This window comes from Ambystoma mexicanum, chromosome 12, assembly GCF_040938575.1.
Source record: "Ambystoma mexicanum isolate Mex_15411 chromosome 12, UKY_AmexF1_1, whole genome shotgun sequence".
NCBI classification, from domain to species: domain Eukaryota; kingdom Metazoa; phylum Chordata; class Amphibia; order Caudata; family Ambystomatidae; genus Ambystoma; species Ambystoma mexicanum.
In genome coordinates, this window is record NC_090936.1 from 1152284033 (window position 1) to 1152309227 (window position 25195).

A 25195-nucleotide genomic window follows, 5' to 3' on the forward strand; every position below is an offset into this window, starting at 1 on the left:
AGCCAGGGGTTAGGGCGAGGGAGAGCGCCGGGCCGGAGGCCTTATGAGCCATGTTTTTGAGATCATGAGTAAATCTAGGTCATGGGAGGTTAGGAGGTCATGGATGTTTAGAGCGTGGGCATTGACGGACCTAGCGTTAATCATGGCGCATTTCAGGTGGGGTTCAGTAGTGGCTTCACGAGCCCCTTCGGGGGTTCACGAGGAGAGAGGGAGAGGTGGAGGGGCTGGTTGCGCTGTGGGTGTTTGGGGAGTTGCACATCACAGATTTTACACTAGGGGGCTCACTTTCAGTGGTGGTGGGCACATGTGGAATCACATTTGGTATGGAGGCAGTACAATTGTATGAGGGGTTGAGTACTTTATTGGCCACTGTATTGGTAGTACTTGTAGTGGATGCAGGCTTTGAGGTTGGGCGGAGGAGCCTGGCCTTATTAGCAGAGAGGGTTGTACAGTACGTGAGCATAGCTGGGCATTACGGGTGCTCGTGGGGATGGGCTGTGAGCTGACGGCGGCTTGCAAAGTACAGGCGCGCAATCTGAAACGCCTTGAAGTAGAGCATGGGTTAGAGAGAAGCTTGCAAAGGTTGTGCTTCTTACCTTCCAGATGCGACATAGGTTTGGGGCAAACGGCAGACGAGCAGCGAAGAGCTGCAAAGAGCTCAGGAGGCCTTTCCTCCTGGCCAGTTATGGGATTCGCCTTCCTGTAAACCACATGGAGGAGGGAGGGTGGGAGAGGTTAATTTCCTTCCTAACACTTTAAAACTAACGCTAACACATCATAACCTGGCGCACCCTCATTTGCAACACTTTGGCATCAGTGATATGTTCTTCATATGCCTATTTTGCATTTTGCCACTATGCCCCAGTTTTGCTTAAACCATAAATTGCTTTAGTACTGGACATAATTGACGTGCTACATAAAACCCCACTACTCATGACGTCCTTCGTGAATTTACATTAAAAGATCTGCCTTATTATACGAATATGCAAAAAAGCTCCACACTGCTGTGAAACGTGGCCAGCGAGGGTTCCGCCCCACTCTGGCAATTCTTTGATCTTAACTCGCACTCCTTTCCGGTATTTCCCTTTTCCTGTAATTAGCTAACATTATGACTGAGGGTGATCTTCAATGCATTGACCTGGATTGGCGGCCTTTTTTCCTTCACTCTTTTATGGCAGTACAGAGGATTCGATGCTGAAATTAATGTTTTTCAGGAGTTAGGGTTTCCCCAGTTTGCTTTTCCTAATGACTCCTCTAACGCTGTGTGGATTTTTTGCCTTCTCCCCATGGACCCAATCAGCCCCTTGATCCATCCATCAAAGCGACACATCACACACACCACAAGAACTCCGAGTTCCTTCCTTGAACACTTACTGTGGCCGTAAAAACCTGGAAAACATAGCATAGGAAGGGAGGGACCTGGATGGGCCCAGGGGGAGATTGGGGAAGCAGGTAAAGGAGCGTAAATTCACCATGTAAACTTTGAATTTGATCACACCCCAAGGAGCCAAGTAGTGGCTTTAGACCACAGTTCAACTGAACAGAGTTTTAGTTCAACACTTTATAGACATGTTTTGTATTGTCAGTCAGGATGAGCTAGAAGTTATTCCCTTTTTCTCTGTTTGAAATAGCTTAACGTTGGTTACATTGGATTTGTCTGCATTTTTTCAGTTTATTATTTTAACTTCATCGAGTTCCTTTTTTCAGTGCTAACATTTTCTCACTTTGTTCCACTTGCCTTAAGATAGAGTTCACAGTAGCACGGACTACTTCCTTGCATACCACTTGGGATTTTAACTGCATGCCAGGACTCTCGAGCTGTAGAGTGGCCTTTATTCCTGAGTGCAACTCTCTTAACTAAGTTTATTGAAAGAAGTGATGGCATTCTACAAATCGGGTGGTAACCAGAGTGCACAGCAACAATGGATTTGCATCTGAGATGGATCCGAAAGCTACATTCCACTCACGCTGGAACTGGTGCGCATGCAATTTTAGATCCCAAGCCTCACCAAGTTGTCCCCTCAAAGTTGTCTTCATGGTTCGGCTCTGGGACAGAGAAAGCCACGTCTGCCAGAAGACTCCATCTTGTTCCCCATACAATTTCTGATCAAAGAGTTAATATCTTCTTAAATCATTGAAGAAGCTTATTCAGACTTTGACTGTACTCCAGCTTTTCAGATAATTGTAAGAGTATCGGGGCAGATTATGTGGAAGCCAATTAGGTTTGTGGATCACTTGGCTTGGCGATGACTTTAATTCCCTACCTTCTTGTTTGCACATTATGGACAAAACAATCTGCTTAATATGTTGAATATGTTCCTATGGAATGGTTTAATGGTCCATGATAATAGTGGAAGCTGCCAACTCATAGTTTTAAATGGCTGCCTCCTGTTAGACAAAACTATAAACGTTCTACTACAAAACACGTACATTAATTGCAAATCACCTTCTGCTATGTCGAGATGGGCACTCTAGAGAAAACCTTTTCTTCTTCCCTGTAAGCCATTTTCCGTTTGACCTCCATCTGTCTGGACTCAACTTAACATGTTTAGCTTTGCTGCCAAACAAGGCATGGAAGTGAAGCATGAGAGAGTAGCCTGAAAGGCCAAACCATGCAGACATTGGGAAGCATAACTTTGATCTCATTAACCATATTTGAAAGTTCTCAGTATCATAGTGTGAGACAACATAACACGGATTGCTCAATTATTTGCAGTGAGCTTTATTGCATATGTTGCATCAGTGCAACAAATGTGCAGCCTGTGGACCATAATCATCGCAGTGGCCTCTGTTGTTGATGCAACAGATGAAAATCTGTTGGCGACATGCTGAAATGTTCTAGGAAAGAAATGGCTTAATGCCAAAATAGAAAAGTGATGCAAGGGATTAGCCAGGATGTCCAGAATGCACTAGATCCGCTTGCTGGATGGCACTGACCCTTCCAGATGCCTCTGCATTTCCAAACCTGGACCACCATGAGACTCTCAAGATCTGTGAAGGGGCCCAAAGGTGGCATGTCAGTGTATTACTAACCCATTTAAATTAATGAGACAAAGTCCTACACTTCAAGTTGACCATAGGGAAGGATTCCAATTGCATCAATCTGAAACAAACTGCCAGCAAACCCCCCCCCTTTGCACTTTAAGAGCAGGTGGGCGGATATTTGCTCACACTATCACTTGGAGAGAGACTACACACTGGAGAGGCGGCAACAGAGGCTTGCTTTTCCACAGGGCGTGGGAGGGGGACTAGGAGATAATGAGTCCGGAATTGAGATCGGCCAAACCTCTGATGTCCTCTTTCTCTTACAGGACATACTATCTGCTTTGAATCATTATGAAATGATGCGATCAGTAGGAAAATTGCCAAAAATGATATGAACGTACAGGGCTGTCAGAAGATGTGGTGAGGCCCGGGGCAAAACATTTGGTGAGGCCCCCTTACAGTTTTTTGCACTCGGCCAGCGGCGGCATATCCGCACACAGGAGACTTGAGAAATCTACCCTTGAGTTTGTGTGCAGGATCCCAAATATGGTTTATTACTACTTTCTCTACTGAAGAAAGGTTCATGCCAGACTAACTTTTTTATCATATGAATAAATATATATAAGATGGCATAAGCTCTCCACTGCGCCACCTCCAATTCTCTGAGGGTCAATCACTTTTCCAAGCAAAGAGTTGAGGGCAGATCTCTTTCTTCGGCTGGGGCTCCCTCTGGAAACAGCCTCCCTGCCTCGCTAAAAACGAGGAGCACCATCTCCGGTTCCGGAAGCACCTCAAGACCTGTTTATTTGCTTCTGCCTTCTTTCTTCCTCTCCCTTGCTGATCACCTGCCTGATCCATGCACTGGTCACCTGGTCAAGCTCTGAATTCGGGCCCAGGTCCCTGCCTGTACGTCCTATTGCAATCCCGCACTGCCTCTTGGCTCCCCTGCACTTGTGGTCTGTATCTGTAACCCTACAGTCCCCGCTCTTGCTCGTATTGTCCACCCGTCGGCTACACTTATGAGTACTCACACTTGCCACCAGTTGGCTGCACTCTTGTTTCTACTTTGTTCCTGCACTTCTGCATCCTACCCCACCCTCGGCACTTCTCCCCTCCCCATTCCCTGCTCTTGTACGATCTGAATGACACAAGGCCTAGTAAGATCTGTGTTTTGTCCTACTCTTTTGTTTCTCCCTCCTTGCCTTGTCGCGCCTAGAAACACTTGCGTACAGGCACGTTATAAATGCCATATCATATAATTAAGGAGCACCCTGCCCCTGTTTGCGCATTAAAACACACATAATACACAGTGACAAATGATGTACAGTGGAGGCTGGTACATTTCTGAACTTAAGAGGCTTAAATGTTTGTTCCAATTAGTCAGGATCAACAGAGCACAGTGAGGAAGCCCAAACCAAAGGGTGGCTTGGGGGGTGGGGGGTTCTCACTCCCAAGAAAATGTTTGAAACATTGGGTTAAAAGTATGCATTTTATAGCACTTTCTTTGCAAAATTGGGTAGAAATCCACACAGTTTGCAATTGGTTTTGTATGGAAGCACATGGAAATTCCCAATAGTTGCAAATCACAAATTGTGCATAGGAACATTTTCCAATACATTTCATGCCGCCTTTCCACACGGGATATGCTAGTATAAACATATATTCATGCTGGTTGTTCTAATTATGTCGAAGCAGGCTGCATCAATATTTGCCATTATTACCATGTACGGATTCCCAACCAGTAAAAATGCCATGCCACAGAAAGTATATCCAGGCTGACTGTGTACCATAAGTGTTATTACTGGCTAGATTGGCCTACATTCAAAGTGGGCCATTTTAGCCAAGTAGTATGTTTGCTTTAACCTTGATGCATAGTCCTGTGCATCAAGGGTAAAGCAAAAAGTGCACTGGCAATGCTAACAGTTTGGGCATTTGTGTAGGCATGGCAAAGGCACTTCTGTATTGGTATTAGCTGGCCATTGATAGTGCCAGTGCAAAATGGTTTGAGTACTTGAGCAGCTAATAGCAGTGCCTCGTAAATGCCTAATACTTATACATAAGCCAAAACTGTTGGCTTTGCCAATGCTTATTTTTAAAAGAATTTCAGCGAAAGACATGCAGGGTGTTTTTGAATTGAGTGGCCAAAGGCAGACCTGATTAAGACATTTTTATTACACCAGTTACGTGTTTACAACTCCAATGAAGTCAAGAACTCTTAGAAGACTCCTTTGAGGAAACACTTGCAGGCACATTGAGGGCAATGTTTGATGGCTAGCCATGTTTAAAGCTAGCCCAAAGAGTTCCAATGAGGAGTTGTTTTGGGTGGGGAGGACAAGGACTGGGTGAGAATGCCATAGGGATAAGCATGGCCATGAGAAGTCATTTCACTGTTAGCACCTGCATTCATATCCATACACTTTTAGGTAATTGACATCGTGATGTGGGGTTAGCACTTGCATGCTAGGGGAGTGATTAGAAGGGAAGTGGTGACATGAGACATCTCATTCTCACAGCAGTCCTTAAGTGTGATGTTTCAGAAATGAAGGCAAGAGGTAGCTGCTTGGAACATTGAAGCTTCACCAGAATAGTCTCATTCGAAAAGTGGAAAGATTTTAGGTGCCCCCACACAAGGAAGTTTGCCCCTTCCTCACAGCTACTGACGTTAGCACCTCTCCCAACATTTGAAGTATTAGTCCCCTTTCCCCCCTGACATTTTAGCCTAGGTGCACCTCTGATGCCATGAGCCCACCCCTTAATGAAGTGGCCCCCAGGGTCGCTACATTTAGGGGTGGTGCTGAAAACACACTCACAAAAAACACTTTCACCCATGCATTCAACCACCAGTTACACAACTCCATACATGCATGTATACATAAAACCAAACACAGCATTGACACAAACATCAACATGCACGCATGCATTCATACATACACATATACATACTAATTTAATTTAAATACACATACACACTTTTAATTTAAAATAAAAAAACACTTCCGTTACCTCCATGCACTCTTAAAAAGCATCCACGCAGCCGACACGTAGACATGCTGCCTGATAAGAGAGAACTCCTCTCCCATCAGTCAGCGGGGTCACGCTGAGCAATGTGAACACACTGACTGACAATAGAGAACTCCTCTCCCATCAGGCAGCGTGGTCACGCTGAGCAACGTGAACACACTGACTGACAAGAGAGAACTCCTCTCCCATCAGTCAGCGTGGTCACGCTGAGCAACGTGAACACACTGATTGACAAGCGAGGAGTCCTCTCTAATCAAGATGAACACACTGACTGACAAGAGAACTCTCCTGTCAGTCAGCGTGGTCATGCTGAGCAACGTGAACACACTGACTGACAAGAGAGAACTCCGCTCCCATCAGTCAGTGTGGTCACACTGACAACATAACACACTGACTGACAAGAGAGAACTCCTCTCCTGTCAGTCAGCATGGTCATGCTGAGCAACGTGAACACACTGACTGACAAGAGAGAACTCTCCTGTCAGTCAGCATGATCACGCTGACATGAACATACTGACTGACAGGAGAGGAGTCCTCTCCCATCAGTCAGTGTGGTCACACTGACAACATGAACACACTGACTGACAAGAGAGAACTCCTCACCCATCAGTCAGCGTGGTCACACTGACAACATGAACATACTGACTGACAAGAGAGAACTCCTCTCCTGTCAGTCAGCATGATCACGCTGACATGAACATACTGACTGACAGGAGAGGAGTCCTCTCCCATCAGTCAGTGTGGTCACACTGACCACATGAACACACTGACTGACAAGAGAGAACTCCTCTCCCATCAGTCAGCGTGGTCACACTGACAACATGAACACACTGACTGACAAGAGAGAACTCCTCTCCTGTCAGTCAGCATGGTCATGCTGAGCAACGTGAACACACTGACTGACAAGAGAGAACTCTCCTGTCAGTCAGCATGATCACGCTGACATGAACATACTGACTGACAGGAGAGGAGTCCTCTCCCATCAGTCAGTGTGGTCACACTGACAACATGAACACACTGACTGACAAGAGAGAACTCCTCACCCATCAGTCAGCGTGGTCACACTGACAACATGAACATACTGACTGACAAGAGAGAACTCCTCTCCTGTCAGTCAGCATGATCACGCTGACATGAACATACTGACTGACAGGAGAGGAGTCCTCTCCCATCAGTCAGTGTGGTCACACTGACAACATGAACACACTGACTGACAAGAGAGAACTCCTCTCCCATCAGTCAGCGTGGTCACACTGACAACATGAACACACTGACTGACAAGAGAGAATTCCTCTCCTGTCAGTCAGTGTGGTCACGCTGAGCAACGTGAACACACTGACTGACAGGAGAGGAGTCCTCTCTTGTCAGTCAGAGGGTCCACGTTTTCAGCTGAATGACGGGAGGCAGCAGAGCTCACTTCTGAGCCCTGCTGTCTCCCATTATTTTGCTGTTTGTTGCGGAGCCAAACGGCTTCACAAGAAACAGCAAAATCATTGCAGGGGCAGCACAGTCCCCCGTGTGAATAAAGGACACGGGAGACTGTGTTGCCTTCCACTTAGAAGAGGGGGCCGCGAGGCCCCCAGCAAGCGCGAGGCCCGGGGCAGTTTGCCCCCCCTGCACCCCCCTCGTGACGGCCCTGTGAACGTATTGCCATAGAGTCCAAGACGTCTGCTCCTACTGTAAATGAAGGCTCTGCAAACGTGTAGAATCCCTGACGCACACAATTTGTGCCATTCCTGAAATGTGGTTTCCTCAGTCAACTTGGCTTGCAATTAATTGTTTTTTGGGTCAGTTACACACTTTGGTATGAATTGGAGAAATTGTTTTATTGTAATTTCGTGAGCCACTTTTCTGGAATCCCGCTCTTTCCTAGGCTGTGGCAACATTGTTGCCTGTGCCTGAGCAGGGCCATGGGGGAAATCCAGATTTTCCCTCTGGTGTACAATTAGGTTCCCCACCATCAGCTTGGAGACATAAGGAAACAAACCTTGGCCACCAAACACCATCACACACACAACTATTCAGATTCACTGCCACAGGGCAAGAAGACAACCTGCGATCCAACAATCAGACCCTTTTCCAAATCCCTTGCTGCAAAGAGATCTGTGGCATACCCAGACCAAGCTATGTTATATTATTGTGATTTATACCACACACTGCTGCCATTTTCTTGACCTCCAGGCACTCTGGCGGGTCTGAAAAGGAAGGGGGCTGGGAGGGCTAGTTAGTGGGATAGAGAGGGAAAACGCTAGAGAGCGTTTCTGTGCTGTTTCTAGCTTCAGTTCTGAAAAACCAGTCACTGTTGCTGGGTCTGTTTTTTTAGTTGATAAGGTTTAGGTGGTGTTGGTTGTACGAGTGTATGTGGGATGATTTGCATGTAATTGGTTTAGTTTTCTTTAGTATGTTGATTTTAGTTGGGTGCTGCTGTGTGGGTGCATTTTGTGATTTTAGGTTCTGCTGCAGGAGAGGTATGGGTGTTTTGTTTGGTGTCCGTTTTTGGGTGAATATGCAGGATAGCAGAACATTTTTATTAGGATCAGTTAGTGATGTTAGTGGTCTGTGCACTTCTATGCAATGGTTATCTTGGTTGTGGTCCAACAGAGTTCCTATACTATGGTGGTTTGTGTTAAAATACTTTATTCCATTGAGTATTGTGAGTATTGAGGTTCCCTTCCCCAAGACAGTGTTTCTCAATTCTTTGTTATCAGGGTTCCCTTCCCCCAAGATTTCACTGCAGCACTTATACTGCTTTGACTTGCTTAATATTCACTGTAAGAGAATAATAGGTCCACTTGACTCGCCTTCTAGTCTGCTTTGCCATTCATTTCACAGTTCTCCATGGTTTATTCACAAAGTCTTTTGCTTGTCACCATTTAGGGCTCCTTGGTCTGGGCAGAGTTATCAGACCACACGTCCACCCATTATAGGTCGTGCAACCATAATCTCCCCTTGGCCTTGTTTGGCCGCTGACTGGGTTTTTTTCTTTGGGCTTCTAACTTCTCACACTTGTGTTCTCTTTGGTTAGTGTAACACGGTTCTACATCAGTCTTTTGCCTTGACACAGATTTATGTTTCTTTTCTCGCATTGGCCTTTAGCATACTCAAGCAATTGTTCAATTTTCCATATGCTTTAGTTCTGCTCACAATGTTCAAATGCTGTCATTCAACGTGTCGATTTAATTTCAAATGTTCATTCGGTATTCAGTATATGATGTGTTCTTATTCAGATAGCCCTTTCCATTGAGTTCAGAATTCAATATAGCGTGATTTCATTCAAACAGAAATGTCCACCCAGCTCAGTATTCAATATAGTTTGTATTTACTTATGTTCATGGACCGTTACTTAATATCAGTAATTAATTGGTTTAAACAGTGCTTGTTTTCACCTTTACTTGGCTTGAGGCAATGCCTGTTCCCCAACACACTTGGCTTGAAGCTGTGCCAGTTTCAGATTTAGCTTGGGCAATGCTTGTGTGACAACAGTTTTGATTTCTTCAGTTTGCCCTTTTTTTCCGTGGCCATCATATATTAATATATACAAAGGTTTTGCTCAAGGGTTTTGCTTTATAGGTAAAGAACAATTATCTTCCAAAGCATGTTCCCCTTGTAAAAGTCACTTAATTGGTCGAACAATGAATGAGCTTGAAACTCTATAGCGATTCACAGTTACCAACTTTAATAATGGGTTTTACTTTACTCGCACTCTCTCTGAAAACATACCAGTGTTTCTGGTTACATTGAAACTCACTGGTGCTTGTGCTGGGCTTTGCAATGAGCATGTAACCTCCTGCACTCCCCCTCTGGGGTCTGCAGCCTGCCCCTCTGGCACTCCGTCATTCTTGCAACGCCAAGGGAGAACGAGAACGCTTCAGGCATATCATGGAAGTGGCTTCCCCGAGTACCGCTTGCTGCTGCTGCACTGACTCTGCATAACGCCCCTCAGTAGACTACACCCTCTCGGCAGAGGGTTTAGCATCTTGGCACTCTCTGAATTACAGAGAGATCTTCTGCAGCTCCCATCAGCCCGTCACCTTGATTCTGCCTTCACTGCAACTGCTACCTTCAGCTTCTCTGCTGTTCTCAACTTCACAGCTGCTCTTTCCTCTCTGTCATACCATTTTATACACACCTGTGGCCTCTTAAGGGGCTGCAGGTGAAAGTCCTTTGCCTGACTTTCGGTAGTCCTGTGCACTAGGACCCCAACCGGCCCATAAAGCTGGGGGTTGCCCAACAACACTTTTAGATGAGGTAGCAGCACCGGTGAGATGGATGGGGATGCAGATTAATACTTCTAGTATCAAAACAATAATGACAACTCAATGGTTTGGCAAAGGGAGTCTGTTTAATGACGAGTACAAAAAACGGGGAGTTCATGAATATCAGCAATGATCTTCCTTCTCGCTTCAACAACTCCAACGAACTTCATAAAAAACACATCTTTTTTTTACTAAAAACTCATCACTGACGTGTAACGCTTAAAATGTTGCATGCAATTCTATTTGTTATAGGAAGGTAACTTTAATATAGGTTCTATATCTGTATATGCTAACGGAGTGAGGGGATTGGACAAACACTGTCAGGTGGTGCATCTAAGCCCAACCTTCAGAATGGCTACTGTAGACGTCATTAAAAGTATGCCGTCTCATTGGTTCTACTAACAATAGGACCCTAGATTACTTGGTCCATTATGATTGGGTTGGCAACAACCATGGCCATACTTTTCCACTAGCTTAGCAGCGTGCAGAATAGCCAGCCAGGTGCAGGGAGCTGGTCTGCACCCCCACCCTTCCTCCAATTATTGCTACAATCAATCAGCATCTCAGTGGTCATGTGTCAATTATTTCTTTGTGGTTGGCCTTGAGTCTGCATCTCTGTCTGGAAAAGTTCAGATATCTGTGCATGGCACAAGGCCACGCTTAGGTGTGAAAGTTTCATCCCTTCTCGCTTGGCTGGTCACGTGATTCAGACACCGTGAAATCGTGTTATTCTTCATGCACTTCGTGTATTTGATTTAGTTTTGCCAACCATCTGCCTTCTGCGGCTTATCTTGACCTTTCAGAAGAGGATACTCTGTTCTTTGCTTCATGAATTGTATCCACTGTTGGTCTATTTCAGCCGATACGACCTTGGCTTCTTGGCACGATTTGCATGCGTCTGGGTTTCTTTCTGTCTTTAGTTTTTGATTTGCTTGCTATGGGGCTCTTCTCCTGAGACCTTTAGTAACCTTTAGTTGATTCTGCTCTTGTGCATAGTGGAAGTATACTTAAATAAAGTGCTCCTTTTGAGGTAGATATGTATAGGTGGTGTTTGCCGCAATCTATTTTACTACTATGCATAAGCAAGCCTCATGATTCTTTGCTTCTTGCGGTTCCATGCATATGTACACGTGTAAACTAACTGACTATCTTCATCGTGCTCATGGCATAAGCTTCTAACATTTTGACATCGTTATTTTACTTTTAGGTTCATGATGTCCCTTATCCATGGTGTTTTGTCTGTTTTCATCATTCACAGGTCGTCATATCTTCTATATGTGAGTCAGTCCAGGTTCATGAGACGCCACCATTCGTCTTCCTTCAGTATCTTTTTAGCTTCTTCAGGGACTGTGCTCTGACATTCTTCATTTTGTTTCATTTGTCGATATGGCTTTCTCAATGGGTACCTTACTGTCCAGGTTTTCTCAGGTGTCGGTACTTCAACAGGTGCTGTTCTCTTGATGGGTACTGGACAGAGCCCCACTGCGGCTCTCTGCTGGTTTATTTGCTCACCATACGTCACATATTTTGGCGTGAATGTTCCTGGTACTTCAAAATGAATGGTTGGTGTGCGGGTCGTGCTTGGGACCTCCCCTACAGTCCTATTTCTGGGACATGCCGGACCTTTAAGATGGTGTTTTAGAGTCCTCTTCTTCGTCCCGATACCAGCGTGGTGTTCATGAGAGGAAGTGTGCATTTCTTAGTTGCCTCTTCCTCGTCTCAGTATTTGGTTGCAATGAATGAGTGGAGATTGAATAGGTTGACAGTACCCTATGAAGGTAGTGGGAGGGTAGAGTATGTCATCATTAGGAAAACAGGGATAACATGTCATGCGTATGGGCGCCCTTTTCCCCAATCGCCAAGGACCCTCCACCCAGGTGCTCCTCCCTCGCTTCTCCGTCCCCAGGGTCGGGATCCAAATCTGATGGCCTTTCCCTGGCCCCCCTGTGCAGTGGATCCAAGGAGAGCAAATGTGAGGACACCCTCAGGTTTCTCACAGTATCCAACTTCGGTTCATTAGGATTTCGTTGTTTTGGGTGTTTATATCGTGTTGTTAGCTGTTTACCTTCAACAGTGTTTCCTGTTTAGCTCAGTGAGTTAAAGAGCCATGTTTTTAGCAATTTACTGAATTTTAGATGTGAACAGACTGCCGAAAAATCTCTGCTAACAATCCAGCCTGATGAAGACACCTTAAGATGCTTCTGTTGCACTCAGTACTCAGGTGCCTATGCACTGAGCACTTGGGTATAGGCAGTGGTGGAAATGGAAAGAATGTGGAGGGGCATCCCACAAGGGGCGGAGTTTGGAGGAGGGCGGAGTTTCAAGGAGGTGGAGTTCAGGGGGGGGCGTAGCTGCCAGTTGAACTCTGATCAAAGGAAATGTTCGTAAACATTGTGCAATTTCTTTCATTGCTTGAAAAGTACACAAGCCATGGTAAGTGTACCTTACTATGGTTTGTGTAGTTTTCAAGCCATCTTTCTGAGTAGAGCATTACCAATCGTGTTGACATCCCCAAAACTACAAATACCAGAATTAATTTGGGAAAGACAATGATCACTGAGCCCCAGTGGCACGACTAAGGGGTGTTCAATGGAGGCAACGGCCACCCTTATAAAAACGCTGGCCCCCCCACGGGCCAACCTGCCTCTTCGAGTAAAATGTGTGTGCCACCCCAGTGACCTCATCAGGCCACCCCTATGAGAAATGTGTGGGGGCCTCGAGCCTTGGTGAGAATTGCGTTTTCTAAATGGATTCTGCTTTGTGCGCACTGTGCGCTTTCAGCTCTGTCACAGGGTCGTAGACCCTCAGCGAACCTAATCTGCTCTGTGCCAGCGCACTGGGCGCACAGGTTCTGTGCACTGTGTGCACAGTGCGCTCGGACAGATCACATTACATCACTGAGGCGAGCCCCCACGTTCTCTGAGGGTCTCTTGGCTCCTGCTGTGTAGGGGGCAGAGCAGGAAGAGCGCTCATGGCACCAATGTGCTGTGTGCGGCTCCGCCCCCCACAGCACCAATGTGCTGTGTGCGGCTCCGCCCCCCACTCCATACCATAGCACTGCAAGCACTTTGCTTTGGGTTTTCTTTGTATATTAAAACATAATAATAATCAGCAAGCGCTTTGAGTCCGAGGCTGGCCGGATCCCGGATCCGGCGAGAGCCGGCCCATTGGCCAGCGCTGAGTAATAGGCACTGTACAATGCACGTGATCTAACCCATCACACCCACAATCTCATATTCTCATGTGACATGACTTGACATAGCTGCCAGTGAAATTGCCCTCCACAACCCATTATTGTAGGTAAATATTTTAATCTATCGGCATTCCCTCTGTGCCGAAGCAATATGTTTATCCTTCTAAGCATGATGGAGAACAATGTGATTGCATGCAAATGGCAGTGTACTCCTCTTCCTAATCTACTGCAGCATGCAGCATGCAGCATGCCGCATGCAGCATGCAGCCGTCAGTCGAACCCCAAATGTCATTACTCTGGAGGGAGCCTGTGCTTGTTGTGCTGTAAATCTTCACCTAAATCACATTGCGGGGAGGGGGGGGGGCAGTTGATCTGTCTGTCTGTCTGTCTGTCTGTCTTGGGAATGTACAGTGAGCCTCTCTGCTTTCCCTCCGCAGGAGGAGCCCACGAGGACAGGAATAAATGCCGGCCTGTTGTAATAACTTGCGTTCGACCTGGAGGGCCGGCTGACAGGTACGATGCATCACTCTCCGCGCACATCCATCTAGGCGCGCCCAGGACCCGCCAAGACAGATCTTGCGACCCCTGGATGTGTTGTGAAATCGCACAGCGCCCGGCGTGGGCCACATTGTGGATATGTCATTTCGCTGGCAGGGGAAGCGCTGGCTGCTCTGCCGGTTTATCCGGAATAAATTGCACATTTCGATGGATCAATTGCTGCCAAACGGCTTTTCCCAGACAGACCGTGTGCTTGTGAATTACTGTTGTATTGGCACTGGGGAAGATCATGCAGTGAAATGAATGTGTTTATGGTGGTTATGCTGAATTGCAGCAGCGTGCATGCGTGCATGCGTGCATGCATGATCTAGGGGCGGAGCTTCATGGGTGCACTGCTCATCCTCTGCATCATCAGATTTTCTATATATTGACCTTTTTTTTACAGCCAGAAAGTCCCACCCGGCGGGCATTTGTGTTCATGGGCAGATCCTCTGCACACAGTTGGTGCACATGGTCAGATGCAGGGGGCGGGCGAGCCACGAATAAAGCCCTACTACCCCCCCCCCCCCGCCCATATGCATCTTGGAAAATGAATGTTAAACTGACACACAATCGTTCCTGCCCCCCATATGATGACCTGACTCCGTACCCTCTCCCTGCAACATGGGGCTGTGTGCTCCTGCTCTGCATCTGCCCCTTATTGGGTTGGGCCTGCAGTGCGGTGAACGACCTAGAGTGGGACACAGAGCGTGCTCCTGCAATGCCCGCCATTGTGCATGGAGGGTGCAGAGCAGGAGCATACGGCCACACTGCTGTCCATGTCTTGCTCCAGACTGCTGTTCTACATGCATCTAGGCTGAGCAGGAGCACACTGCAACACTGCTGTCCATGTCTTGCTCCAGACTGCTGTTCTACATGCATCTAGGCTGAGCAGGAGCACACTGCAACACTGCTGTCCATGTCTTGCTCCAGACTGCTGTTCTACATGCATCTAGGCTGAGCAGGAGCACACTGCAACACTGCTGTCCATGTCTTGCTCCAGACTGCTGTTCTACATGCATCTAGGCTGAGCAGGAGCACACTGCAACACTGCTGTCCATGTCTTGCTCCAGACTGCTGTTCTACATGCATCTAGGCTGAGCAGGAGCACACTGCAACACTGCTGTCCATGTCTTGCTCCAGACTGCTGTTCTACATGCATCTAGGCTGAGCAGGAGCACACTGCAACACTGCTGTCCATGTCTTGCTCCAGACTGCTGTTCTACATGCATCTAGGCTGAGCAGGAGCACACTGCAACACTGCTGTCCATGTCTTGCTCCAGACTGCTGTTCTACATGCATCTAGGCTGAGCAGGAGCACACTGCAACACTGCTGTCCAGGACAAGAAGCCCATAAATGTCATGCCACAGTAAGAAAGGGCTAGACTGTGTGCCCCCAAATTCCAGTCGCGCCACGTAATAACACATACTATGTTTACCCATTAAAAAAGTGGCAGTGCCATTAGGCTAAAAGAATTTGAGGGGGACACCTTCAAATGTTGGGAGAGGCGCCAACTTCAGACATTGCGGGCAGGGGCAATCCTACTGGTGTGTGGGCATCTAACTTCTGTGTGCCTTATAATGACACTATTCTGGTGAGTGTCAATGTTACAATCAGTTAACGCTCTCCTTCACGTCTGAAACCACACACTTAAAGACTTGCTGTGAAAATTAGCTGTCTCCTGTCCCCTCCTATTCTTCCAATCACTCCCCTGGCATGCAAGTACTAACCTCCATCACGATTTCAGTTGCCTAAAAATGTATGCATGTGAATGCAGGTGCTAGGGCCTTTGGTAACAGTGAAGCCCAGGTGCCGTTTCCTGTTCTGTCAGGCCACAGCTCTGTAGGTCAGCCAGGTCCAGGCAACATAGCCCAAAATTTCAGGGGAGGGGACTAGAGCCCGATCTGCTCAATGGTGTTGCACCACTGGATAAACATCATTGTCTGGTGTCCATGTCCCACACCGCTCCAGGCTGCAGTGGCCCAGAACAGGGTGGGACACGGACACCTTTTTGCTCTGTGCTCCTGCTCAGTAACCTCATGGTCCTGCCAGCGGGACAACTTTCCTTTCGGCACCCTCATTGTCATATCAATGAGAGTGCCAATCGGGAGAGGTGCCCCTCTGCGAAAACGCCCTGGTCTGACTCTTCAAATAGCCACTGGATGGAGGCGGGGGGCAAGTCAGCTGCCCACTCCCACCCGCTCGGGACGCCTCTGATCAGAAGTTCTTGTTTACCCTCATACTCTGGGAAAAGACCTAGCTGAAGTGCATTGATGTGCTGAAGCATGTATTGTGACCAATAATATATGAATCGACTCGGGACAGGAGCGCTTTACGGACACATTTCTCTGAGAAATACTTGAAAGGTTTAGATGTCAAACAAAAAAGTAATTCAATGGTTTATTAATGTTTTGTAAATGTAGTGGATCTAAAATTAGAGAATTAAATTATGATGTAGTTTACTGCTGTGATTTAAATATGACAATAGTCAGAGCAATAGCAGTGAAATAAAAAAATGAAAGGATTGTTTTACTATTTATATTCAAGTGTAATCATCCTGAAATAGTGTGTTGAAGAAAAGAATAAGAAAGACGGTTGCAGCAAGATGTTGTTTGGTGTGGCCTTGAAGCAGTGTGCTGTATCAGCCAAAACAGCGCCTATCTTTCGAAATTCTGTAATCAATGGCCGTTATGTTTTATTCTCTTGCAAGAGTCCTAGTACAGTTTCTTAGCATAGAATAAGTTGCTTTCATGGGATGAGTTAAGAGAAGAAAGAGATGCAGGGGTATCTGGAGAGCGAGATTTCCACCAGCAACCCATGCTTATAAAGGGAAATGCAAGAAGCCTGGAGGGAAGACGAGCAAGTCAGGAGGGCTTTGCACCAAAGTTCAAAAGACTGAGGACAATTGTAGGCAGCAAGAGAGGACACCAAGGTAGAAGCCGGAAGTACAGCAGAAGTAGGACCGAGAAATCAGCAAGAAGAAAATGAAGAGCATGACAGACGCCAGTGATGAATGTGTAAGTGTCGAAGTGAAGGAAATGGCAACGCAGAAAGGAAGTTAGAGAGTGCAAGGAAAGAGAACAGACAAGGGATAGGAAGTAATGATTAACTGTGAGAATAGGAGAGGCAGAAACAGCCTGAAGATGGGAGAGCCCACAACGGGAAGAAGAGACTGGAAGAGTGAGTAATAAGAAGAGGACGATAAGTCACCAAGGAAGAAGAAAGTTCAGTCGGCGGCGAGGGGGGGAGTACAGGCAGTAAGGTATTAAATGGCAGAGAGCTAGAATGGCGATACATTATAAGAAAGGGAAGATGCACTCAAAAGAAGAAGAAGAAGAAGCGGCAGCAGCAGCAGGCAAGACGTGGTGGAGGAGGGAGTTGTAGTCCGGGGCGAATGGTGAAGAAGGCGGTACTGCAACCATAGTCGAGCTGATGCCCAGTTGGTGACAGGGATCAAAGTTCCAGAGGGACTCTGGATTAAAGTGATTGTTGCGGGAATTATGACAGTGGTAGTCAAAGTAACAAACTGGATGAGGTGCAACAGCAATCTGACCTTCTGCACCCCTCTGGTATGCCGTGTTCCCACCTTCTCCACTCATGTGGGCACTACTGTCACTGATCCCATCTTATGCTCCTCTCTGGTCAATGTATCTATTGCCACCTTCTTCAGCAATTCCCGTGTTGCTGTCTGCCTCATTCTTAATATTCTCACCCTCTTTGGCCACTACTTGCTCACCTGTTATCACCTTCTCTCATCCCCTGGATTCCTCTTCCAGCCCCCAGGTTCCAGTGTGTTCCCAGTGCCATTCTCAGAGGGGGTGAGGGGGAGGGGGGGCTTCCTCAAATCCTCGACTCTCCAGTCTCAATGACCTTCTCCAAACATGCTTAGACTTGAGCCTCTCATTCCAGCTACCCACACTGAGGACTGGGCTGCCAGGGGTCTTAAAGAGGTAAGGGTCCTCCCACTGGATGCATTCCCCACAGATTTTCCTCTCTCCATCTGAAGGCAGGCCCAACCCTATAAAGACTGGGAAATCTTTCTCTGTGTGCAACTTGTGTGATGGTCTGGTCATTCTTAGCCAGGTGCCTTCATTGCTTGTCTGCGGGGAGCCCGTAATATGCAGCTGAGGAGGTTCAGGCTTTCTATGGCTGTCTGAATTGCTCTGGTTCTGGGGAAGGTCAATGTTAGTGCAAAGGGGGCCAAGAAGGCTGTTATGCCTCCCCCTGGCTGAAGTGCTGTGGAAATGGAAAGGGTCCGCATTATTATGACTCTCCATGCTAAATTACTGTTGAGTGGGGAGGGTCATTGTTGCCCTGACTGTCCCAGGCTGACTTGCTAGGGTGCTATGAAGGATGAACCTCAAAGGGCCTGTCCTGCACTGACTTTCTGGGTTACTTGAGAGATCAACGTCTCCATGCATGACCAGCTCTGGTCAGCTGTGAAAAGGGAAGGGCCATTGCTGCTGTGTGTGCTGTTAGTGGACCTAGGCCTGCCTCCTGCCCCAAGCCAAGGGCCCAGCCAGGGTGACCAGGAGGGCCACCGCTGTGCTGCTCGTTCTCTAGCTTGGAGATATGCACAGCCTTGGGGGGGGGGGGTCACCCTACCTGGAACCATCTAACCAGGCAGCAGTCTTTCTCAAAGTTGGTACTGACATCCCCCTTCTGCTTTGACACATTTATTTCACAATGAGGGTGGACCCATGGGCAGATGGCAAGCTGCATAACAAGGGCCCACACACATATCTCTTTCTATGACTTGGGTATAAACATAGCCACTGTTGGCCTTCATGCAGCCCGACTGCACAGTGAGTGAATGTCACGTAGGCATGGACACACTTGTATGGCACAAGTTGGCCTGGGGAATCAAATGTAGCTGTTGGTGTCACGTTCACTTGGCTCGTCTAGAGCACAGACAGGAGCTACATAGCTTCCAGTAGTTTTGATCCCTACACTTTGTGTTTATTTGGGCAATGTCTTTGTGTAGAGTTTGTTTTATTTCTGTTGCAAATGATGAACTTCCCTCTCCCAGAATTCCCCCTCTATCTCCTAAGTGAACCATTGCTGGTACTGTGGGTCATGCCCACTTCCTAATTGTCCTCCCTCCTTCCGTATTCTGTGCCTTTTTTTGGTATAGGTTCCCTTAGCGTCTGTCTGGTTGTGTGTGCTGTTCCTTAACCATGTATGTTAGGGCTTGCAGAGAAGAATGGCTGCTGGGATTTTGCTGGGCACCCTACTTTCTTTGTCCAGGGAAAAAACTCCTGGCATGTCAGATCTCGTTGCCCCCAATGCAAACCTTGAGATTTGTGTAAAAAGGCTCTTGCTCTTCATGGCTGATGGCTTTCCTTTTCCTTATTAGCAAAATACAAAATAATACCCTTCAGGCCAAGAGCTATGCCATGTAAAAGCACAGCCCCTTCAGGGTGCACTCCTGTCCCAATTAAATGAATGCCACAAACTCATATTACAAACGCGTGAGGACAGGTGCTGTCAAATTTTCAAAGAGTCAAGCTAGGTGAACAGCTGGGTCGAATTTTGCATGGGACTCCGCTGTATTGTTATTATAATTTTTAGTTTCATTTGTAAAGTGCATAAAGCCTGAGGCACCGGGGCGCTGTTGCAGATCAGTTACATGTATGCACAGGCTTGAGTCATGACAGTAAACAAATCAACATCAAGGAGAAAAGAAGTGGATTGCGTGCAGGGCATTTGGACGGTAGGAGATAGATTAGGCAAAGAGCCAGGTTTCAGTGATTTTCAGAAGACCCAATAAGAATACTCAGCTCTTCGATCTGCTGGGAGGGAGTTCAAGTGGTTCGCTGCACTGTTGGGAAGCTTATCCCCCTCCTTGGGCTCCTTTCACTCTTGGAATGGCTAGTTTGTGTGCATGTATGGATCTTACTGGCCTGTTGGATTGAACTCTTTCGATTTTCTGGGACAGGTATTGTGTGGCAGTCTCACTCAGGCGTTTGTGGGTGATAGAGCCTTGAAGATCATCCTTTCCCTGATCGGGAGCCAATACGCCTTTTTTCTGGCGGCTGTGATATGGTCCTTTTTAGGGATATTTAGTGCTGTTCTGATGGCATTGTTCTGTATTATTTGTGCTTGTTTAGGTTCCTTATGGAAGTACCTCCAAAGAGGATGTTGCAGTAATCCAGTCTCGCCCCCGTAATTGCTCTGACAATGGATATGCAGCTTTCTTTGGTAAGGAAATGTCTTCCTGCGTTGATTGGTTTTGCTGTATAAGCTGCCGATGAGGTAATAGCACTGACTTGATTGTTGAGGGATAGGGAGGCATCTAGGTGTACACCTAAGGTTTTTACTGCGTCTGAGACAGGGATCTGTATTCCGTCTATCAGGAAGGATGTGAATTGCAGGCTGAGTTTCTTTAGCTCTGCGGGGGAGCCTACCAATGGAATCTCCGTCTTGTCACCGTTTAAGGATAGGTAGTTGGTTGCCCTCCACGACTAAATTCTGTTGAGCCTAAATGAGTCTGTGTCGTAAGAGCCTGTCAGGCGGAAGGAGTATTTGGGTATCGTCGGTGTAATTTGTGTAAAATATGCAGAGGCCGTCCAGAAGATCAAATAGGGGCTTGGTGAATATGTTGTAGAGGGATGGGGATACACAGGATCCTTGGGGGACACCACAAGGGATGGGAATGGGTGAGGCACTTTCAGTGTCTGAGAAGACTCTCATGGACCTGCCTTGCAGGAAGGAGGCAATCCATAGCGAGGCTTCTTTGGTGTAATTGGCTGCGGCTGTGAGATGGTGGCATAATGTTTTGTGGTCTACTAGGTCGAATTTGGCCGATAAATCTAGCAGGAGGAGGAGTGCTGGTTTGCCCTCATCCCAGAAAGAATCCATTTGAACCTTAAGATCAAGTAGTGCAGGCTCAGACTCAGATTCTATGGGTCGTAACGCTTGATGTATCTTTAGGGCAAGGTATAGATACATATCTTGTATCTCAAAGGTGTGCAGATATGTGAATAGCTGGACCACATTTTCTGTGGGACTCGATTCTGTGTGACGTAGTGCACAAGGGTCCAGTGAAGGGCTGAAGCATAATGGTATAAGTCATGCGATCCACCAAACTGACTCCTCTTCTGTGACCGAATTCTCCACGAGGGAAGCACGGAGGGTCGGTATCGGTAAGCATTCCAATTTGGCGTGAGATCCGAGCTAAGAGTGCGATGGTGCTGCAGTGAAGAGCCAGATTTGGAGTGCCTTCCTGAAGGCAAATCGGTCCTCTGCGCGGCGGATTGTAAATGGGAGGGAGTTCCTGATGGTGGCTGCTTGGACTGAGAAGGAGCAAACCCCCATGCAGGTTGATTTTGTCACTGGAATGACGACAAGTGCCAATCATGATCTGATGTTTAATTTAGGCCTGTAACGTGTAAATATTTGCAGCAGGTATTCTGGTCCTTCATTTTAAAAGGCTCGATGGGAGATGCACATTGCCATGACGGAGGTTCGCCGACCGGTTAGAAGCCAGTGAAGGACACGGTGGGCAGGGGGAGATGTGTTCTCTGGGTCCTAAGTCTAGGAGGGGCCTTGCATGCATGTTTTGTACTGGTTGGAGTTTTCTTAGCTGCAAAACCAGGGCCCCATAGGTATAGGGCGTTAGTATAGTCTGGACGGGAAAGGATGATAGCAACGATTGCAGTGACTCTGCATGGAAAAGTCTGGAAAGGAAATAGGCAACTGAGGATGTGTATGTGCAGGTACCAGCATTTTACCATAGAGTTGATGTGATTGGGTCATGTCCTCGTCCATAATGCATCCAATATTTTATACTGTGTTGGAAATGGAGGGTGGTTGGCCTAGGGAAAGCGACCAGGGGGTGGGTTGAGGGAAGAGGGCAGTCTTTCCACATATCATGATCTCGTTTTACCTGGATTGAGTAGGTGGTGGTTGGCCGTCAACCAGCTTTCGATCTCTAAGAGGCAGGTAGCAAGACCGGGGGAGGTAGAAGCGGGGCGATTAGGGATTTTGAAGATGATTTGGATGTTGTCTGTGTAATTGTAACAAGAAAGACTGCGGGATCGAATGAGTGTGGGAAGCTAGCTCAGGTAGAGCTTAAAGAGGAGCAGTGAGAGAGAGGTGCCTTGCAGCACTCTGTTTGTGACTGGCCGGGGAGCCAAGGAGAACGGAGGCATGTGTGCTATTTGGGATCTGTTGGAGAGGAAGGAGGATATCCAATTAAGAACTGTATCCCTGATGATTGGGGTATGTAGTCTCTTGGTGATGATGGAGTGCTCATTGGTGTCCAACGCTGCCGATAGGTTCAGTAAGAATCACAGTCTCTCTTTAAGATCATCCAGATGGAGACTAGGCAGGATTCATTTCCTCGTAAAGTCTAAAGCCAGATTGGATGGAGTTGAGGATCTTGTTTGATTCGGAGAAGAGGCATAGTTGTGAGTATGCCACCTGGTCCGCTAATTTAGCTATATAGCAGCTGTTTGAAATGGGTCTGTTGTTACTCAGGACAAGAGGGTCGAGGGAGGTCTTTTTGGGATGAGGCTTGATGTAGGAGGTCTTAAATTCTGCTGGGAAGGTACCAGAAGTGAGTGAGTGATTTTGACAATGGATCTTGCGATGTCACTGGCACAAGTGACTGGCAAGATTTATTTTAGCAGTTAGGAGACGCAAGGTTCATCAAGGGATCCTAAGGTGTCTGCGGGGGAGAGTGTTGAGAAGGTAGAGAAGAGTTGGAGGAAGGGTGGCAGTTCGGATGTTGTGGGCGAGGTGGGGAGACGGACTGGGAGGGCGATGAGATTTGGGAGAGCATGGAATTCTCTCTTGGAGTGGTCTGAAAGAGTCAGGAACTTCCTGGTGATTTTATCTATCATATTATAAATGCTTCTTGGAATATGCTTGAGCTGAGACTTTCTGCTCCTCCAGTGTTTGTCAACATCAGAAAGGTAATGGCGATGGGTGCACGTAGACCGGCATCTCAGGTTACTATGGTTTCTTGGTCTAGGCTGTGTGGAAACCCCTCCTTTTTTCTTGTTTGCTTCTTTAAACTTCCACTCCCTGCCATTTGCTCTCTCGGTCCATTGCACCTGCCATTTGTCATTTACTGGAGGTGAATAGCTGCAACCTAGGCACACACTCCAAGGGAATTGGGCAAGATGCAACAAATCCTATTTTCACTAACGATGCTCATCTTTGAGGTTGTGCTGCCACCCTGCTCTAAGCCTTGCATACTTTGATGTTGTGCACGCTGTGTGTTCTCTGGCATGTACAGTGGTATGTGTGAGTGTTCTCCTAGCAGTTGAGCTATCTGAAGGGGCCACATAGTGGCTTATGATGAGAGCTTATGCATTGGGCAAGGGGGTTGGAGGAGCGCCCCTTCCGGCTTGTGTGTGTTGTGACAAGTCTGGAGTTTTTGTCCCTTCTTCCTTGGGGGAAGCCACCGCTTTTAAAGCTAGTGAGCCAGCTAAGCAAAACCCTCTCTAGGGGTTTGGGAAAGTGGGACCTCACTGGGAGTGACTACCCTCAAGGGGACAAGGACTCCCATTCCCATAAAGAACTCCCTGTAGCTAAGAAATGTACTGCATACATGGAGATCGGAGAAACCAATGTTATATTCAATTGTGGGACCTGAAAGTTCCTTTGGACAATGCTGGTTCCTTCATGGGCTTGACTGCAGAAGATAAACAACACGCCCCTTTTGTGTCATGGAGTGAGAATAAAGGAATAAAGGCACGCTCACCTTTGAATGGAGGAGGAGAAGCATTACGCAAATGCGAGCTTCCAATGTGCTGACATCATGGAGGGGCAGAGCCTCGCTGCACAGCGGTGCCATCTGTGGCGCGGAGAGAGACTGGAGAAGATGAGACGCCGCCCATGAGACACCGAGCTGTGTGGAGTCGGCAAGGCCAAGCAGAGCTAGCCTTGTCTGGAGGCATGACCACGTGGAGGACGTGGTGGGCCTGAGAAATGATGCCGACCCAGAGAACGAGGGAGGAAGGAATCCTCTGCTTTCAACAAAGTAGTCGAGGAACAGAGAAGCGCTGAGATGAGCAGAACAGCAAAAATGCTCGTATCCAGTACGGAACCTCCGAAAGTTGTGTAGAACCCCACCTCATTCGAGCAAATCCTGCGATGGAGAAGGTACTGTGTTACTAATAGTGGAGGGGGGCGAAGAGACCAGAGAGGGGGAGAAGAAAGAATAACCCTAGACTCCTACCAGGGGCATAAAGGCTGGGGGAGTTCAAGGAACCTGATTTTTGCATACTTCCAGATAGCTCACAGAATCCCCCTCAAGAGTAGATGGAACCACATATCCCAGATAGAAAAGTGATACATTGACACAAAGTTAATCTAAGGGTTTCCGGATCCCAAGAAATCCAAATATTGTAATTGGCCAAACGGCTCACAAAAACTACTGAGAACCAAGGGAAGCATATCTGAGAAGAGGTCACCAATACCCCTAGGAGATAAGTGAGACAATGGAACAGAGAAACCCAAGAGAGCCAGAGGGGGCCAATAAGACAAGTGAAGAACATGTTCAAGGGGAACACAGAGACAACCATGACGTGAACCTAGTTGGGTGAAACCCACACATGGGTTAGAGAAGGGCTTAAGGAGGTATCCCCCCACCTACGACAACTTGGATATTTGATTCTTTTTTTTCTCGGGAACGTGAGACTTTATTTTGGAAACTTGAGATACTTTTGGAACTTAGACAAGGAGGCCAAGAACGGTTAAACCCTGTAGACCCATTTACAACCAGTAAGCATTGGATCCGAAACCAGGAGGGATTCCTGGAAACCCTGTGTGAAATCGGGGTAAACAACTCTAAAGGCAGAACTGTGGCTAGATTTCTTTTGTTTTTTTTAAGTGGTAGGGCTAGTTTAGAGGATGGGTTTGGGCAGAGGATCATTATTATTGTTACTATTGACAAGCACCTTTACTATAGTTTGTGTTGAAAGGGAACTCCCCTTTTAATAATAGGGCTGGAAAGGTGTGTTCTTTTAAGTTTAATAAAACCCTTCTATAACTTATCCTCTGGTCTGAGTCCTCATCCTGGCTTGCCACAGTGTGTGTCAGCTTATTAGTTAGGTCAGTTTAAACCTTTGCTCAGGAGGTGTATGTCTAAGGCTGTCTCTTCTCAATGGCCTCTCCCCTATGGCTTTCCTCCAGGTTTTCCCACTGTCATGATCCCGGTGTAGATTCTGAGTATGAGAATTTTGAGTGGTT

The 25195-nt window shown here is 47.1% G+C and overlaps 1 protein-coding gene across 17 annotated transcripts in view; it reads left to right on the forward strand.

Annotated features, from left to right (window-relative positions):
- The window catches only part of GRIP1 (glutamate receptor interacting protein 1), a 1760673-nt gene that overhangs the window by 1338316 nt on the left and 397162 nt on the right, over positions 1-25195 (forward strand). For all 17 annotated transcript variants that reach the window (XM_069629739.1, XM_069629748.1, XM_069629732.1 and 14 more), the window contains one exon: positions 13893-13968. In XM_069629739.1, coding sequence (XP_069485840.1) covers positions 13893-13968 — 76 coding nt within the window. The remainder of the gene's footprint in view (positions 1-13892; positions 13969-25195) is intronic.